The sequence below is a fragment of the Xenopus laevis genome, chromosome 5L, assembly GCF_017654675.1.
Source record: "Xenopus laevis strain J_2021 chromosome 5L, Xenopus_laevis_v10.1, whole genome shotgun sequence".
Taxonomy (NCBI): Eukaryota; Metazoa; Chordata; class Amphibia; order Anura; family Pipidae; genus Xenopus; species Xenopus laevis.
Window position 1 is genome coordinate 66,348,638 of NC_054379.1, and position 18,765 is coordinate 66,367,402.

General features: G+C 38.7%; 1 protein-coding gene across 3 annotated transcripts in view; it reads right to left on the reverse strand.

The window, feature by feature from the left end:
- Nucleotides 1–280: 280 nt before the first annotated feature.
- The window catches only part of LOC108716779 (phosphatase and actin regulator 2), a 126,661-nt gene continuing 108,176 nt past the window's right edge, over nucleotides 281–18,765 (reverse strand). For all 3 annotated transcript variants that reach the window (XM_041562844.1, XM_018263226.2, XM_018263225.2), the window contains 7 exons: nucleotides 18,282–18,472; nucleotides 9,273–9,429; nucleotides 8,599–8,654; nucleotides 7,901–7,962; nucleotides 7,038–7,175; nucleotides 5,920–5,996; nucleotides 281–4,189 (listed from right to left, as the gene is read on the reverse strand). In XM_041562844.1, coding sequence (XP_041418778.1) covers nucleotides 4,174–4,189; nucleotides 5,920–5,996; nucleotides 7,038–7,175; nucleotides 7,901–7,962; nucleotides 8,599–8,654; nucleotides 9,273–9,429; nucleotides 18,282–18,472 — 697 coding nt within the window. In that variant the 3' untranslated portion in view covers nucleotides 281–4,173. The remainder of the gene's footprint in view (nucleotides 4,190–5,919; nucleotides 5,997–7,037; nucleotides 7,176–7,900; nucleotides 7,963–8,598; nucleotides 8,655–9,272; nucleotides 9,430–18,281; nucleotides 18,473–18,765) is intronic.

Below are 18,765 nucleotides of genomic sequence, written 5' to 3' on the forward strand. Positions count from 1 at the left end.
CTCCATGTGCCATAGCCCTTAAAGGGAAAAATACATCCTCCATTACGAGTTCAATCAGTTGGGGTTGAGTAGAAAAGGTGCATAAACGCTGTCTGAACCTCCAGAAATAAATGTTTGCTGATGGCTTGATTATAACCCACAGCTCAATGCAGTGCTCAATTAGTGGAATATTTCCGCGAGTTCAAAGTCTGGATGATCCTCGGTTAAATACCAATCAGGCAGAGCGTCATTTTGGGCCTGTGATCAGGCTCTCTAAGAAAACTGCTCCACAGGACAAACAGTCTGTAATGCTGTCTTTAATATACTCTTATTTAAAAAAAAAATAATAATAATAATTATGAGCATATACTAGGAAGCATATTTCTTATATATAATAAAATAACATATAGCAGAAAGGAAATATGTACATTTAATGTCAACACTAAGGTCATATAACAAGTTGAGGAGTTCTCACTGAAAACATATACAGTATATATGCCAGGACTACTGGATCTGTAGTTATTTAGCTATGGCTTTAAAAATTCTGCCCCAGTTATCAGTAAAGATAAAGTCCTGAGCCCAGAATGGATTATTTTGTTCAAGTGGAATGTAAATTACCAGAGACAAAAAAAGTAATATAACTTTAACATGGTAACAATATATAAGGTTTAAAAAAAATAAAAATAAGACACATGCCCATCAAGTTCAACCCTTTCCTCTTTGTATTTGTATTGCTTGCTAAACCACATAGAGGACATTAGCAGTGCTGCAAAGTCAAAATGTTTTTTTGAATAGAAAAAATATCAAATTGTCACAAGATGCATGAGAACTAATGTATCCAACATGATCAACTTCATAAATATACCTGCTGCAACATTCCCTGACTCTCTCTATAAGGTAGATTGCACCTAGCAAGAATCACTAAGGTTTATATTTGTTGCAGCCTAGCCCCCTAGTCTGTGGTTATTTTCTTGTACAGGTATTAGACCTGTTATCCAGAATGTTCGGGACCTGGGGTTTTCTGAATAAGGGATATTTTCCGTATCTACTAGTAAATCATTTAAACATTAAAAAAAAAACAATAGGCTGGTTTTGCTTTCAATAAGGATTGATTATATCTTGGTTTGGATCAAATGCAAGGTACTATTTTATTATTACAGAGAAAAAGAAAATCATATTTAGAAATTTTAATTATTTGCTTATAAAGAAGCCTATGGGAGACGGCCTTTCCATAATTCGGAGCTCTCTGGATCCCAGGTTTCCGGATAACGGATCCCATACCTGTACTTTTTTAATATTTGAATGTTTTTTTAATATAATTTATTTATAAAAAAATTGCCTTTTACTGTTGGAACATCTAAAACTGGACAAAATTAAATTACAATAATTACACCACATCTATTTTTCCCATATAACCTGTTCTTGAAACCTTTCAATGAGGGCGAAACCTTGCATATATCCTGAATATAAACAAAGCAAAAACTTCAGGTAATGGGACACTTTAGGGCGGTGGCTACTGGGGGAGATTAGTCGCCCAGTGACAAATCGCCTCTTCTTCGGGCGACTAATCTCCCCTAAATGCCTTCCTGCCAGCTAGAATGTAAATAGTCGGTGGGACTAATCTCCCCCAGTAGCCACCAAGCCACCACCCTAACACTTAAAAACTGAGATAACCATCAGTAAACACATTTCTGATAACATACCTCACAATTGAAGGGGTTTTGTGTTTATTAGGGCCTGATCGGCGAGGTGCAGGGTGTGTCGTAAATTTCGAAATGTTGGGATGAAATTACTGAACAAAGCACACAGCTAATGGTAACACACTGAAAAAAAACTATTATTTTAAACAAGTTTAGGTTACGTAGATTGTAGTCACGTTCTTGCTCATTTGTGTATACATGTGTGTGTGTGTGTGTGTGTCATTAAGAACCTCTTAACCACTGTATTATAAAGTACTGCCTGCATGTTTGGCAAAGAAAATAACAGTTTGCTTTGCTGTAGTAATGAATTAATTAGGTCAGATACTCCTGGCTATGTAAAGTACATAATCTAACCAGGACCTTGAGTTTTACCCAGTGTTCCTTTAAAGGTCTGTTTCCCCCATAAAGTATCTTCAGAGGGGCCCAGTGTGCTCAGTCTTCCATAATCCTCAGTGATTCCAGAATTCTTAGTAATTATGTTGAAAGGCAACAAAATATTTTTAGCAGTAGCTGAGCTACTTCTAGCTTCCACAGTCTTAAAAGGAGGATGGGTGTTTCTTTTATCTTGTTATCCATGTTCAATTCACTAATAACCCAAGTTTATAAGTGATTTCAACATAAATGATTTCAACATAAATGATGTGAAATTTCAAACTGCGATAGCATGACTTTTAAAGCAAAACAAGACAAAACATCAAGCTGTGTAAGCACCTAACCTAATAAACACTTTAATATTTCAAGAATAATTACAGATATTAGGACAAGCTTCCCTTCCCAGCTAACTGGCTGGAGTAGAATGCTGGAAAATACTGTTTGTGGGCTTGCGATCACTGGAAAACAGAATGCTTCTCTATTATGGACAATAATGATGTGAGGGCCGACCTGCCCCCCCCACCAGTGCCCCACTTCCACCGAACGTGATCCTTTTATATACTCGCTCTCCGGCGTGCCGCCTTACGTGACACCATGGTAGGGAAGGGGGGCGGCAGGCACGGGTATATAAATTGGAGCACATGGTTGGTTAGGGTCTGGTGTGGGTTCCCGGGGTTGGGTGCGGGTTCTCAGGGGTCAGGTGTAGGTTGAGTTTTTTTCAACCTGCACATCACTGATTCAACCTGCACATCACTGATGGGCAACATTTTATTATATATTGTAAATAACGTACAGGGAAGTTAAAGGTGTGTAAACCATTTTTTTAAAAAAATACCTAAAAGTCACTAATCTCACTAATGGTTTCAAGCAAATAAACGTTTGCTTGCCTTTGAGTGGTTGGCCATAACAAAATTAAAATGAACTTTAAATGCTAGTTATTTTCTTGTTGGACACTATTTGGTCTCATATCACAGCCTGAAATAACAAAACAAAATATAATTATACACAACTTACATTTCAATATGTGACCATAAAGCACCCAGTCAAGAACCTGCATCCAAGCACTATTCTTAAAATAACTTATAGACTGAAGTGTTGAAGTATCAATTAAATAACTCTGTGCCAGGTTAATGACCGTATACCTTCCTTAAAGGCAACTTGCAATGTTAGTGTTAAATTAAAAAAATTATCAGATTGTCAAGCACTTGTTGAAATTCATTTCACAAGAATTTTCACAAGAATTGAATGATGATGAAGTTTTAGCACATTCGCCATTTTAAAGTTACTTGATACAAGTGACAGACAATATTTTTAGCATCTTATCAGTTGGAAGGCTCTTTGCTAAAAAGGAAACACACTTTGTACCTCATCAGCAATAAACGTCAATACATCACCAACTAGCTATTAATTAAGGCCATAAGTCCTTGCTTGGGCACCTATAAAGGGCTGCCATAGAATAGTCACAAAGGATTCTGCAGTCTTTGAATTGAAGGTTTTTTCGGCAATTATTATATATAGAAGATACTATTGCATTTTAAATATTGTAATATTTGTTCCATGGAAACCAATGTATTATAATGTACATTCTTCTTTTGACACCAAACTGGTTATAAGTTGGCCAAAATGCTACTCACTTCTGCTTTCTTAAATCAGTTGTTTGTAAGTTTGTAAGATGAAATGTTAGCAGGAATATAAGGAAGTATAGGCATACAATCACAAGTCATTTTATAAGAAGGCTGGACTATACCAGAACTATGTGATCTTATGGCAGCCATAGGGTCAGAAAGGATAAGCAATGACATTCCATATTGAAGTTAGCAATCTTTTGTAAAACTGAATAATTTATAAAGCTTTCGTAAAAATAGATTTGTCCTTATGATACAGGATTGTCAGTTTTTAGGTTTTCCTTCATTTACACTTTCATGGAAATAACCATACTGAACAATTCTGTGATATGGAGGTCTTCATGTATCCTATCCTATAGTGATAAGGAAAGGCCCAGTGTTTACTGTCCATGGTCCAATAGTTCATGCACACATTCCGTTCCATTACATCCAGTGCAAAGTTGTATTTTGAAGTAGAACTTCAGGATCATACATCATTTTCAGTGGAGATGGAACCACTATGGGCGGTGAAATCTAAAGTGAAGAACAGGAAGCAAATCTTATTTATTATGTCAATCTGATTGAAAAATGGTTGTTCAAATATCTGCAATACATTAAATATCAAGCAAGATTAAAATGAACTGCAGCCGTGGGTCTTCGCTGTAAATAAAAAACATGTTTATTTGCATAATTTCCGGGAAAATACTTAAAGGGGACCCTCACCTTAAGAAATTATTCCAAAATAATTTCTATTGTGTTCGTTAAGCAAAATAAACTTTTCTTAGACTATATAAAGTATTAAAATCTTGTTTCCTACAGTCTTGAAATTACATAATCAAAGCGAGCAGACAGACACCATTTTGTAGTCACTGATATTTAGGCAAGCTTTGCATCATCCCAAACTCTTGTTTATGTGCCACAATAGTGGTCTAGAATAGATGAACTGGCACTGGCAACACAATTAGACAGTGAGGAGGGAGGGGGAAAGTGAAGAGCGCAGTGACATCTAGGATGTGCAGAATGGAAAAGTAATTGTCTGTCCCTTCTCTATGCCCGAGGCATAGAGGTGGGGCAAGCAATATACGAATGACAGCTGAGTGTTACCTTTTTATATATAATATAGTAATATTACCTTTTAGAACAGGTATGGATGTTTTAATTTAAAAAAATAAGAAATTTGGTTTCATATTTAATTTGAAATGGACTTTTATTATACAGATCTTTATGTCTGGGTGACATATCCCCTTTAAATTACAATGTGTTTCTTGAGTTTTTACCAATGTAAATCTAATTACATATTTAGGTATAGGATCTATTATATGGAATGCTTGAGACCTGGGATTTCGGGATGAGGGGTCTGTTTCTGTAATTTGGATCACCATATCGTATGTATGCTAAAAACATGTTTTTAAACAAATCAAAACATTAATTTGCATATGTAAGTTACATTCTGGAAGGGTGAAAAAGAACTGTGCATAGAGAGCAGAGCAATTTTGTGATTTCCTTGTTAGTTTGACCACAAATCAAGGGTTTGAATTTGGTTCGAACAGGAATTTTGAATCTAAATCCTGCTGAAAGAGGCTCTGATGCTGGTGAATCTTGAAGCAAATCTGTTGTTTTGCTGCTAACATGGATTCAGGCAGCTAAGTTACTACCAAGTTGAAGCTACAATTTTATTATTGCAGATAAACGGAAAATTGTTCTTAAAAACTTCAATTATTCGCTTAAAATGGACTCTATGGGAGATGGAGCTTTCTGGATAATGGGTTCCGAAAAATAGATCCTATACCAGTATTTTAATAAATATAAGACTGATTGATTTATGAATTGTGTTTTTTATGCTGTTTGTGCAATAACCTTTCCCCCCCAGATACAGGTTTTAATAATTGGGAGGAAAAAATGCGTTTGGAAAAAAAAGCTGCTTACACAAATTTAACAATACTATAATACAGAGTAAATAATAAAAAACAGTAAATATGCATTTTTTATACCAAAGTATGATTAGGTATAAGGGAAAATTCTATGATAAATTCCCTTTAAGTGACTATGGTACAATAATAGGTATTATTTATCAGTATGAATGAGTGGTTAATTGAGTTTGTCAGTAGAATTTCATGGTAGGTAGAATGCACCCATTTACACAAACAGAAGATTGTATTGATTGAACTGGCATATTTTTTTATACGTAGCATCATTTGAAGGTTTTAGATAAATGGGCCCCTTTGTATTGATTTCCCTGTTGTATTGAGAGTAAATAAACTGACCTTGTAAACTGTCGACTTTCTTCATGCACTTCCATCTCTGTGCTTTTAAACTCATTAAGTTCTTTGCGTATTGCAGCCTAGATAGAAAGAAGGTATAAAGTCTCATATGCATGCATACATTAGGGCTGCCAACAAGGCCGCAATATCTGGTCTGGAGTTTAGTTACGATAAATAGTGCTGTAACAATCAACTGCCCATCTCTGGCATTAGCTTATACAGGTATGGGACCTGTTATCCAGAATGCTTGGGACCTGGAGTTTTCCGGATAACAGATCTTTCCGTAATTTGGGTCTTCACGCCTCTACTAGAAATTAATTTAAACATTAAATAAACCCAATAGGCTGGTTTTGCTTCCAAAAAGCATTAATTATATCTTAGTTTGGATCAAGTACAAGCTACTGTTTTATTATTACAGAGAAAAAGGAAATCATTTTTAAAAATTTGGATTATTTGGATAAAATGGAGTCTATGGGAGACAGCCATAATTCGTAATTCGGAGCTTTCTGGATATCGGGTTTCCGGATAAGGGATCCTATACCTGTATATATAAGCTACATTGTGTTCAATAGGCCGTGTATGCAAAAACATATCTTTATACAGAACATCATCTGGAAGGATCATACTATTTATGGAAGATTAGGAATATAGGGATATAACTAAAGTTATATCTGCAGAAATGACTGGTATATAGATGAGAATGCCAAACAGGGTTATCACTTTAAAATGTACAGCAATGCAGAATGTACATACATTCAGAAAAAGTAGAAATATACATAATAATAGAAATAATAAGTCAATAAAGAAGATGTGAAGAAGAATCTGTTAGCATAGTTGAGGGAGTGCAATGCAACTTTTTGTGAGGCTCATGCACAAGTTGTACAATTGTGTTTCAGTTTAAAAAAGTGCAAGGTTTAATGCAGAAAAAGTAGTACCCTAGCAATAGTTTTTGTCCTAAACATTCTTGAGAAAAAAGGATAGTTAATCTCTATAAAAATTAGTAACATTTCATGCAGTGGTTCAGCAAAAAATACAATAGGTGGCACAAAAAGAAAAACTGTAATTTTAGACTATTAAACTGATTTTAATTACAAGGTTTTAACAGTTAGGTACATCCTTGCCTTATCAGCGGGGGTTAATCGGGCCCAGGGTTTATCAGCCCGACGATCATAGTCCAGAGAGTCAGTCACCTCTACATATTCATTGAAGCACAAGATACGTCTGGCCTGCAGTTCAGCAACTGAGGGTCTTAGGCTGAGCTGCAGAGCGAAACAAATATGAACAAACATGGGAATCTGTTTCAAACAAAGTTAGAGCATAATAAATAATAATTTTAAATTGTTGTCATTTTCTGGGTACATTTATTTGTGATAATGGTACTTATGCACTGCATATTCAGTAATTCCCATTTATTATAATAAAAGTACATTTATTAATAAAAATCTGATGCCACATATTTCTCCAAGAACTTAATTTTTGAAATAGTTACCAACTATTTTTTGTAACATAATACACAGTAGAATACTGAGGATTCTTATTCTGTTGTTGTGCAGCTTCTATTATTATGAATAACAGGAAATATCCGCTTTTAAAGGTATTTTTCTCTGAATAGATGGCTGAGGGCACAGCTTAATGCACATAATATAACAAATCCAATGATGCAGTTCTATGGTGCTCTGTTGAGGATTACCAAAGTCAGCAATACTGCAGCTCCTGTTCATATACAAATGCACAGTTACAGAAAAGACAATTTCTTGCCTTCATACTCAGGACCCTGTTTTCAAATTGACAGCAGCTTCAGTGGTCAGATGAACATGCCAGCACCTGCCCACAAACTTGTCATTTAGTTGATATTTCACAACTTACAGTAGATTGTAGACAGTTAAAACACTACTAGTAACTGCACTGGTATGATTTTGAATCAATGCAAAATGAATGAAGAATAAAATGCAATAGAAAGAGAGAAAATTAAAACAACTTATACCTTTCTTGTAAGTCTTCGTTTTAGTTCTTTTCTTGCCTCCTGCTCTTCTTCTTCGTTTTTTTCTAAAATATAAACAAAAATATTAATCATACATGTTCCATGTTTTTAATTTGCCTACTTTTATTTGTATATTAAACAAAACAGCTAGTTGATATTTAGTCATTGTCATGTGTTGCATCTAGTGTCAAACTAAATCCAAAACTCTTAAATTCTGACTAACCGTGACGATTTTTTAGTTTTAACATTTAAATTTAAAAAAAAGAAAAAAAAAATCTTAATCTCTGGCCCTTACTTGCTGCAGCAGAAGCACATAATAGGTAAGCTCATTGTGATGACCATCTCATGGGGGGTGTGGGAGGCATCCACCTGCCTACCATCTAGCTATGCTAGATGCTGGGTTCTGTAGGCACAGTGTTTACTATGCACTGTAGGGACATCTGAGTGGAGATTTTGTAGTAATGCTGAACATTACTGCCAACATTTTTGGAGGCTCAGCAACCAGTAAGGAAAATTCATTCCCTTTTGTCAAATCATCTATTTACATCTGGGTCAAATTTCAGACTACAGCATATTTTATTCATAAACATAAAATTTGCTACCAATTGTAAGTAAAGAGAGAATCTTTCTTCTGAACTCTAAAGGCTTCTATTTCAAAGTTAATAATGTGTACAGTTTATAATGTGTACAAGTATACTCACGCTTCAAGATGTTTCTTTGTTCCAGCTCTTCTGTTGTGGGTCTCTGGCTGAGTCTCCTTTAAAAAAAATAAAGAATTACATTTGCTTAAATATACCTTTATGTATGGAGTCTTTCTTGTTAAAGTGTAAATTCACCTTTACATTAACTTTAAAGGGGCAGATGTATTAAGGATTGAATTGGTATTCCTAAAGGATTCCTAGTTTTTCATTTAAAAATATTTTCTTGATCCCAGCAACCAATAAAAAAATAAATTAACTTCAAGGTTTAATTTTCCTTGCAATTCTTGTTTTTATCGATTTTTTTTCAGGCCCTCTAATATTAATCTGCAATCAAGCCAGTTGCCAATTTGCTATGGTAATTAACCCTTAGCAAGAGAGATGAACCCATATCAGAATTTTAATAAATATAAAAAACATTTTGTTGAGTTTTTTCCTGAAAATTAAAAATTTGCCCCTATGCATCTGGGTGACAGATTATAAATGAATAATGTTGTCATACAAAGTGGTGCATGGCTAGGCAGGGTAGATGATTCAAGTTGACCACCAACCCTGCAGTGAAGTATATGAATTGTCACTTGTTAAATACTGGTTTATGAATTTTACTGTTTATGAAGTAAAATGAAAGAGAGTTCTGGGCATACAGTATATATAATAATATGCACTGAAAAGGGTACCTCACTAGTTTTGTTCCAATCTGTTGCCACAGCTCCTGTCTCTCCTCTTCAGAGTTTCGTGGTAGAATGTTCTTTTCTTCCAGATCCTTTTTGGAGGGCCTGTTTCCAAGTTTGATAGCAAGTGTATCTCTACGTCGAATTTTACTTGCCAAAGTACCTGCATAGGATAGAGCTATTGGATTACTTGGATAAAACTTATGTATACCACTTTTTTTTTGCAGAATTAGGGCTACGGAGCATGATGTATTTCATCGGTTCCCCTAGTGTTATTACAAAAGTCACCTGCGGCCTCCTGCTTACAAGAAGAGGCTCTCTGGACTCTGTGTTATAGATTGAAAATATAAAGGTGCACATATATTCTCTTTCTTTCTATTTAGGGTTTAATATGGCATATATTTACAATTTTTTTTAAAGAAACAGTAACACCAAGAATTTAAAGTCATGTAGTAACATGCTGCACTGATACAACTGGTGTGTTTGCTTTAGAAACTCTACAATGGTTTATATGAGCATGCTGCCGTGCAGCCATGGGGGCAGGCATTCAAAGCTGAAAAAAGAGAAAAGGCACAGGGTACACAGTAGATAACAGATACGCTCTGCAGTATACCCATTCTGTTTAGAAGAAAAGAGGTTCTGTCTAAATATTTGGAAGGGGTTTTTACAGTGAGAGCTGTGAAGATGTGGAATTCTCTCCCTGAATCAGTTGTACAGGCTGATACATTAGATAGCTTTAAGAAGGGGTTGGATGACTTTTTATCAAGGGAGGGAATACAGGGTTATGGAAGATAGCTCATAGTACAAGTGGATCCAGGGACTAGTCCGATTGCCATTTTGGAGTCAGTAAGGAATTTTTTCCCCCTCTGAGGCAAACTGGAGAGGCTTCAGATGGGGTTTTTTTTTGCCTTACTCTAGATCAACTAGCAGTTAGGCAGGTTAAAAAAAGTTAAAAGGTTGAACTTGATGGACGTGTGTCTTTTTTCAACCTAACTTACTATGTTACTATTTATACAATGGGATTCTTCAGAATGTATCTGTTATCTTCTGTGTATCCTGTGCTTGAACAGCAGCCCCCTGGCTATACAGCAGCCTGTTTATATAAAGTTTTTGGTGCTACCGTTCCTTTAAGTTTGCAAGTTACCATGTTGAACCTAGAATGAGGAGAAAAAGGGAGGATTAGGCCACTCCAAAACCCCCTGTGTGTTCTTCTAGGTGTAGCTCCACTTTAGTGCTCTGGGTGCTCAGCCATCAGCATCCCACTGAAGTATATTAGCTCAAGAAGACAAAAAGGCAGCACTCCAGTTAAAAGAAGGTGGTTTATTCCAACAGGTCACTGACCAACAACACCCAACACTTTTCGGGAGTAACTCCTTTAATCATAGGCTTGTCTATGATTAGGGGAGTTACTCCCGAAACATGTCAGGTGTTGTTGGTCAGTGACCTATTGGAATAAACCACCTTCTTTTAACTGGAGTGCCGCCTTTTTGTCTTCTTGAGCTAGAATTAGGAGCCCTCTTGTGAGCCTGGGTATGAATTCTGATAGACAGTAAATATTTTCCATTCACCATTTCACAGAATTGCTGATCTACCTTACATTCATTTCTTTAAAAAGTTTATCTTTTAATGGAAGTCTTGCAAAGTTAGCTTGATAAATAATAGTTAAAGGAGACATACTGTGTGAAAAACAAGAGTGTGCCAGTGCATTATACTCCTCTAGATATAGAAGGAATGTGCTTAAAAAGGAGATTTAGTGTACTCACCATTAAATCTCTTTCTCTTCAGTCGCTTGGGGACACAGGAGATGCTGCGGTATAGTTGGTGCAACTAGGAGGAGGACACAACAATAACAAGAATACTAGATCCTACCTGACTGGCTATACCCTCCAGCAGGCGGAGCCTAAACCAATTTGTATCAAAGAATTTAGGTAATAAGGCTTAACCATAACAGTAACTTAAACTAGCCATATTTGGACAGTCATGAGACCCCCTATCCAGGGGTGGGGGAAGTCCTGTGTCCCCAAGCGACTGAAGAGAAAGAGATTTAACAGTGAGTACACTAGATCTCCTTTTCTCCATTGTCTGCTTGTGGATACAGGAGACGCTGGGGTCTTAGCAAAGCTGTCCCCTAATTTAGGGTGGGAAGGATAGGCCTACGTGGATATAACCACCGCGGCTTGAAGTACCTTCCTAACGAAGTGTGTCAGAAGCTGCAAATGTGACAAATTTGTAAAATTTTGTGAATGAGTGGATAGAAGACCACGTTGCTGTTTTACACCGTTGTTCTGCTGAGGCTTGATTCCGGAAAGCCCAGGAGGAGCACATCCTCCTGGTGGAATGTGCCTTGATCTTGAGTGGTGGGTTTTTACCTGCGGCGATATAGGCCTGATGAATAGTCTGTTTTATCCAATGTGATATTGTAGACTTAGAAGCCGGTGATCCCTGGTGGGGCCCCACCGGTAAAACAAACAGAGCATCAGATTTACTAACATCCTATGAGTCCTATGAAGGTAAAACTTGAGGGCCCTGACTGGATCTAGTTCATGTAGCTCCACTTTCGCATTGGAAGGTGAGTCACAGAAGGTTGGAATGATGATCTCTTGGTTTATGTGGAAAGCCGTGACCATTTTGGGCAGAAAGGACAGGACTGTCCATAGCACTGCTCTGTCTGGATGAAAGACAAGGAATGGGCTTTTGCACGACAAGGCACTGAGTTTGGATACGCTTCTTGCTGAAGCTATGGCTACCAAGAAGACTGTCTTCAATGTGAGAATTTGTAGAGAGATGGAAGCCATGGGTTCAAAAGTAGTTTCTAGAGCCCGGAGAAACAAGGTGAGGTCCCATGTGGGTGTCGGTGCTAAATGTGCCACCCCTTGTAGAAACGTCTTTACATCTGGAAGTGCCAGGCGTTTTTGGAAAAGTATAGACAAGCAGACAGCTGTGATTTTATCGATCCTAATGAGAGGCCCATGGACAGCCCATTCTGTGAAAGTCCAGTAAGTTGGGAATGGACAGTCTTTTGAAGTTCATATTTTTCTGTTGACACCACTGTTGGTATGTATTCCATAGCCTATGATATGTTTTTGCAGATACGGATTTGTGGGCTGCCCGCATTACCTTTGCGTCAGCATCTGAGAATCCCCTTCAAAATCTGGGTCTCAAGAGCCACTCTGTCAATTTGAGGGTTAATGGTTTGGGATGTTGAATGGGACCTTGAGTGAGAAGGTCCGGCAGTGGAGGAAGCATCCAGGGCTCTTCTATGGACAGCTTTACGAGATCCAAAAACCATGTTCGTCGAGGCCACCTGGGAGCTATGAGGATGAGTGTTGTCCTTTCTCCCTGGAGTTTCTTGGAATGAGTGGTAGAGGCGGAAATGCGTAGGCAAGCTGAAAATTCCAATTGAGTTATTTCGCTGAAGACTTCCTCTTTGAGAGACCATTCACCTGGGTCTAATGACTGTCTACTCAGGAAGTCTGCTTCCCAATTTAGCAACCCTGGAATGTAGATGGCGGACAGTAAAGTTTGATTGGCCTCTGCCCACTGAAAGATTAGTTTCACCTTGTTGAGTGCCACTCTGCTCCTTGTTCCGCCTTGGTATTTTATGTAAGATACGGCAGAAGGAATTGTCTGACTGCACCTTTACTGCTTGTCCTGTGAGTTCCCGTTGCCAATGGTTTAGACCCGAGACGGAAGGCTCGGATTTCTAGTAGATTGATTGACAACTTGCTCTCTGCTAGAGTCCATAGGCCTTGTGCTGTGCGACCTTCCAGTACTGCTCCCCATCTGAACAGACTTGCATCCATTGCTAGAAGACCGTGGATTCCCGAGTGGTCTTCCTAAGGAAAGATTGTTGAATCTCAGCCACCAGAGGAGTGATGCCCGTGTCTTGCTGGAAAGACGTATTAGCTGAAAAAGGGATTTCCGTTTCCAGATGCAAAGGATGTTCCATTGTAGTTCCCTGAGATGGAACTGAGCGAAACGAACAGCTTCCATTGAAGATACCATGACTCCTAGAACTTTCATGCAAAATCTGGTTGTGTGTTTTGGTTTCTCCAATAGAGCCCTCACTAAGGATTGCAAGTGGATTATTTTCTTGTGAGGGAGGGATACCCTCAGGGTCAGCGTGTTGAAATGCATCCCTAGAAAAATTGCCTCTTGTTTGGGAATCAGAGAGGATTTGTTCCAGTTGAGGCACCAACCGAGTTGCTGTAAGGTGGACATTGTGACCTGTAGAGCTCTTTGGGCCTCTGATGCAGAGGATGCCTTGATCAGAAGGTCATCCAGGTAAGGGGAGATCAAAATTCCTGAGCTGTGAATCACTTCTGTGGCTACTCCCATAATCTTCATGAACACCCGTGGTGCTGAAGTTAGTCCAAACGGGAGAGGTGAACTGATAGTGGTGGTTTTGCAAGGCAAATCCTAAGAATTTCTAATGGGGAGGGAAAATGGGTACATGTAGATACGCATCCCTTATGTCGAGGGACAACAGGAACTCGCCCGGAGACATTGCTGATCAAAGTGACTCCATTTTGAACTTGTGTGGCCGAATAAACTTGTTTAGATGTTTGAGGTCTAAAACTGGCCACAGGGAACCGTCCTTTTTGGGAACTACAAATAGGTTTGAATAGCAGCCCTTGAAGCGTTCCTGTAAGGTACCGGAGCAACCACTTTGGCACAGATCAGTTTGGAGATTACATCTTGAAAAGCCTTGCATTTTGCAAGTTCCTGTGGAAGCCGGGTCTTGAAGAAGCGTCAAGGTAGTATGGACTTGGTATCCTCTATATTGTGTGTCAGTGAGATCCAAGTGTCTGTGAAATGTCGTAATCTCCCCCCTTTGGTCCCCTGTTCTGATGGCTTGGTTAGACCGTCATGCTGACGTGGGCTTGTCTGGTATGGATGTTAGGGATTTTTTGGATGAGAAACCCACAGACCAAAGTTTGAGCCATAGTTACAGACGAGCAGCTACCACTGCAAGTGCAGATATTCGATTTATGACTTGTTTGTTATCTAGGGATGCTTCGCAAATGTAATTGTTAGCCTCTTTAATCTGTGCTACCCACTGTGAAATTTCATGACTGGGTGCTCCCGGCTAAATTGCATCAAGTAGTGACTCTGACCAGGATTGAATTGAAGGGAGGTGTCTGAGGCTGAGAAGATGAACCGTAATAGACCCTCTAGCTTTTTGTCCATGGTGTCCTTAAAAGAAGATGCATCAGGGACTGGAAGAGCAGTGTTTCTGGACATGCGAGAAACTGGTGCGTCTACTGAGGGGGAGTGGACCACATTTCCGTAACCTCATTTGTGAAAGGGTAGCGTTTTAAAAACCTCTAGTTTGCTTGAAAACGTCTCTCAGGCTTGTCCCACTCCTGCTGAATGATGTTGTCAAGCTGTAAGTGAGAGGGAAATACTGGGGAGACCTTGCTGTGTCTCTTAAATAACGAACCCAAAGTGGCGGTGGAAGTCTCCGGTTCTTGAAGGTGAAGAGGTGTCCAATACTGACAGTATAAGAGAATCAACCACCTCAGAGGAATGTGGGGTGGATTCCTCTTCTGCATCATCACTGACCGACAATTCTCCTTCAGAGAGACTGGCGTCTGGTGGAAGAGAAACTTGAATTTTGTTCCCATCATCTCTTCATCTGAGGGCATTGGGGCCCTTCTTTTATGAGATTTGCCCTTAGGGTTGTCAATTCTGGATAGAAGCTTGTGAAGTGACTGTGCCAGCTTAGGAATTCCTGATGCTAACTGTGATGCCCATTCAAGAACATCCTGTGCCCCAGATGATCAGTGGATGTGGTCCCTTCACCCGCCTGAGTGGCTTGTTGTACCTGAGGAGGAACAGGTCCTGGGGGCTCCAGAACCAGTGCATAATGGATCCTTGTGCCCATTCGGTAGACGTTTGCTGCATTTGGCACATACCAAATATTTAACTGATGTTGCAGAAATTCCCTTGGAAAAAAGGGCCTCACTGGCCATCTCAGACATGGCTCAGTAATATGTTAAGCACTTAATAACCTTGTGTGACAGTACACAGGAAAAAATCTAAACCTGAGGGAACAAACTGCTGTGAGCCCCTCCCCCAAGGTAGTACGGCAGCAGAGGGGAAGTTTGGGTAAACCCCAGTAGGAGCAGGCTTACTGTGGTGTTTGCCAGATAGCCCGCAGCTAAAAAAAACCTTGCTGAATAAGCAGTGCGCTCATCTAAAATGGCGCAGTTCGCTCTGTGAGGGAGCAGGAAATACAGGCAGTATCCCTGACGCGATTCCGTTTGCTGCAGGCGGAACGGAATTGAGAGTGAAATTTTATTGGCGCCAAAATTAGAAATCTAAAGTCTAAATATGTGAAGCAGAGGGACTGTTCCGACGCTGCTGATAAGAACCCCTGTGACTCAGGCGCGAAACACTGGTGTATGGCCCGCAATACAATAAAGTTCTGACTGAAATCACGGGATGGCAGGCGGGGAACTAGAGGGAGGGAGTACTCACCACAGTGGTGTGCCGCTGTTTCTCCCTCTGTCGTCTGGCCTCCTCCAAGTTGCACCAGCTATACCCCAGCATCTCCTGTGTCCCCAAGCAGACAATGGAGAAAAGGTAGTGTTTTGGGTTGATTTATTGAACAATTCTGCAAAAGCCCTAAAAATCCCGCCCATTTATTCCACTTCCTGCTGCCTTTTTTCACAATGTGCACAGAGGTGCTGACAGCACCTTGTACTGTAGGATAGTTACCAATCAGCAGCTTGACAGCCCCGATAGGAAAACTGAAGCCTGTCTTGCTTGTGTGATGGCAGGGACTGTTAGAAGACTCCCACCCCTCATTTGAGACAAGAGCAACAGCATATCTATAGGGAGCCCCCAAAAAAGGTAAATTTTAAAGATAATTATTTTTTAACCCAAAGTAAAACCAGCACCATATTTCATTCATTATTGGTATTTGTTGTTTAAAAGGAAATGATGAAGTGCTTAAATATTAAGCAGCATTAATAAGAGTCCAATGTTAGATCTTAACAAACCAAAAAAGCTTGGCCAAACATACAGATTATATCTACTGTATAAGTAAAAAAAATATGCATAATGATAGATAGAAAATTGTTAGCCCTGTAATTGTCAAATTTGATTATTTTGATAAATTCTTTATTTTACAGTACTGCACTGTAAAAAATGCAAGGAAAATTTTGCACAGAGAAAAAAAATGTGTCCAATGTTACTGCAGATGTACTTTACACACACAGTTATGTTAAAATGAACATTTTTATTTTATAAACACCTAAGCACTGTGCAATTGTTGGCTTATGAGGTTAACTTGATAAAATTGTAAAACTGCATTATTATTAACAGATATTTTTTCTAGTTGCATATGTCATTGCTGGATTCTCAATTTATGTACATGTGTAATCAATTGTTCCGATCTAATTTACTATCAAGCAACAATACATTGACCCACATGTTAACTGTGTGGTTAAATGTTATTTACATTAAATGTTTTGTCACCAACCAGTGGAGCTACTAAACGCTTGGTCAACAAAATATCTGAAGTAGCTATATGTGCTATTGCAGCTAATCTGCTCAAGTACCTGACCGATCTCCTGACCAAGATATCCTTCAGAAAGGCCATTAATTTGTCCACAAACAAACATTCTCACCATATGACTGGCAAGTGTTGCTGTGTTTAGAATGAATCAATAGGATTATGTGTTGGCAGGCTATTTGTGCCACGTATAGTTAGCATTAGCCTTTTTTACTAGATTAGACTAGTAAATGAGAGTGATCTAAAATCACATGGCACATCTATATATGCTATTTGTCTGTTATTGTGCACTGGTTTGCAATATTGAGTGATGTGTTGCTAAAGCCACACTGAGTGTTAATTGTTGTAGTTTAACTACGCCATCTTTATTACTATACCATCCGATGTGTGAATTTATATTTGTGGTGTTCCTATGTCCATATGCACATGCATATATTTGATTGCAGTTTCTGTCTGCCGGTGTCAATTTAGCGCATTCTATAGCTAAACATAGTACATTTCTCATCATTGCTTTAGATGGATAACAGCACATTGGTCCAGACTACAGTCCACCTTGTCCATATGGCAGCACCAGAAGGTGCAGAAAGTTAAAGCTCCATTTTGGTTACTTCTGCACTACAGTCTAGCATTGTTAGGACTACAAACTGGATGTTATTACCTTGAACAATACATATGCTCTGCGCAAGTGGCTGCGATGTCCGCCAGCAACCAGGCTTAACACCAGACTATCCCTGTAGCAGCGAAACATTCCCTGGCCCACTCCATTCCATTGGTGGTAATAATTTACCTGCATCAGCAGTCCCCTTATGTTATGCTGTATACTTATAATATATCTACAAACCCAGTGTGATCTGCCATTCCTAAACCACATATTAATAAGGGTGTGGACACACACGGAGCTCTTCATAACTAGGCAAGAGATCTCCTGGCGATGAAGCACCCGACAATACCTTCGGGTACCTACCCCTTCACATTCATAGTAATCATTGCATCTAAAACACTTTACAAGTGCAGATCCTGGGTAATTACTCAAAATGCCTCCACCTGCATTTTTGCCTGATTACACGAGATAGCCGCATGTGTTATATATGCGGGAGATTAACTTACATTTGGGTTTGCATATGCTATGTGAAGTTGTACTGAAACAACTTCTACTATGATTACTACATACTATTCAAACATATTTACTTAATCATTTGCAAAGTTTTTGCCTTTAGAAGTATCTTTATGGATATAGCAACTGGACACTAAAATGTGAAACTTAAAAGGAATAAATGCAAGAATAAGTTACTTGGTGTTTTAATTGTAATTTGCATGCCTACAGTTATGTGTTGGCTACAGTGTGTATGCATGTTTGTGTAACTGTTTTGGCTAGAGTGTGTGACATGTACTATAATGCAATGCCCAAGTGCTTGCTTAATCATTACTAGCACATAACGATTAATCATTTGAATCATATTGCCTTTTCATTGGAGGGATAAGGGTTTGCTTACTCTCAGAGCTGTCATCATCGTCATCGTCATCATCTGTGTACAGGATGGGCCCATCAGAATCAGAGTCACTAGTCTGGCTCTCTTTGCCTTCACTATCACAATCAGGATTGATAGCTGTGTTAGAAGTATCATCTATTGCATCCTGGCTTAGCAAGCTGGAGCTATCCTCCTGGCTTTCCAAAGGCTGAGACCTACAGGGAAAAGTAAATACATTAAGTATATTAAGTGTGTCAAATTTATGCCCTATATTAAGAATGTCATGTAAGTGGCCTACATTAAGATTTTGAAGATGATAACCTATATAAAGCCTATGAGGTATAAGGTACATGACCTACATATACAGAATTTTAGAGGCTTTATATCACGTTGTAAAAATAGGAAACCCATTGAGATTTCCAATTAGATAAATTCAACCAACAGGACAGCTAAATGTTTCTTTGGAGTGATAATGTATTCATGCCACATTGCACTTATACTACTTGTA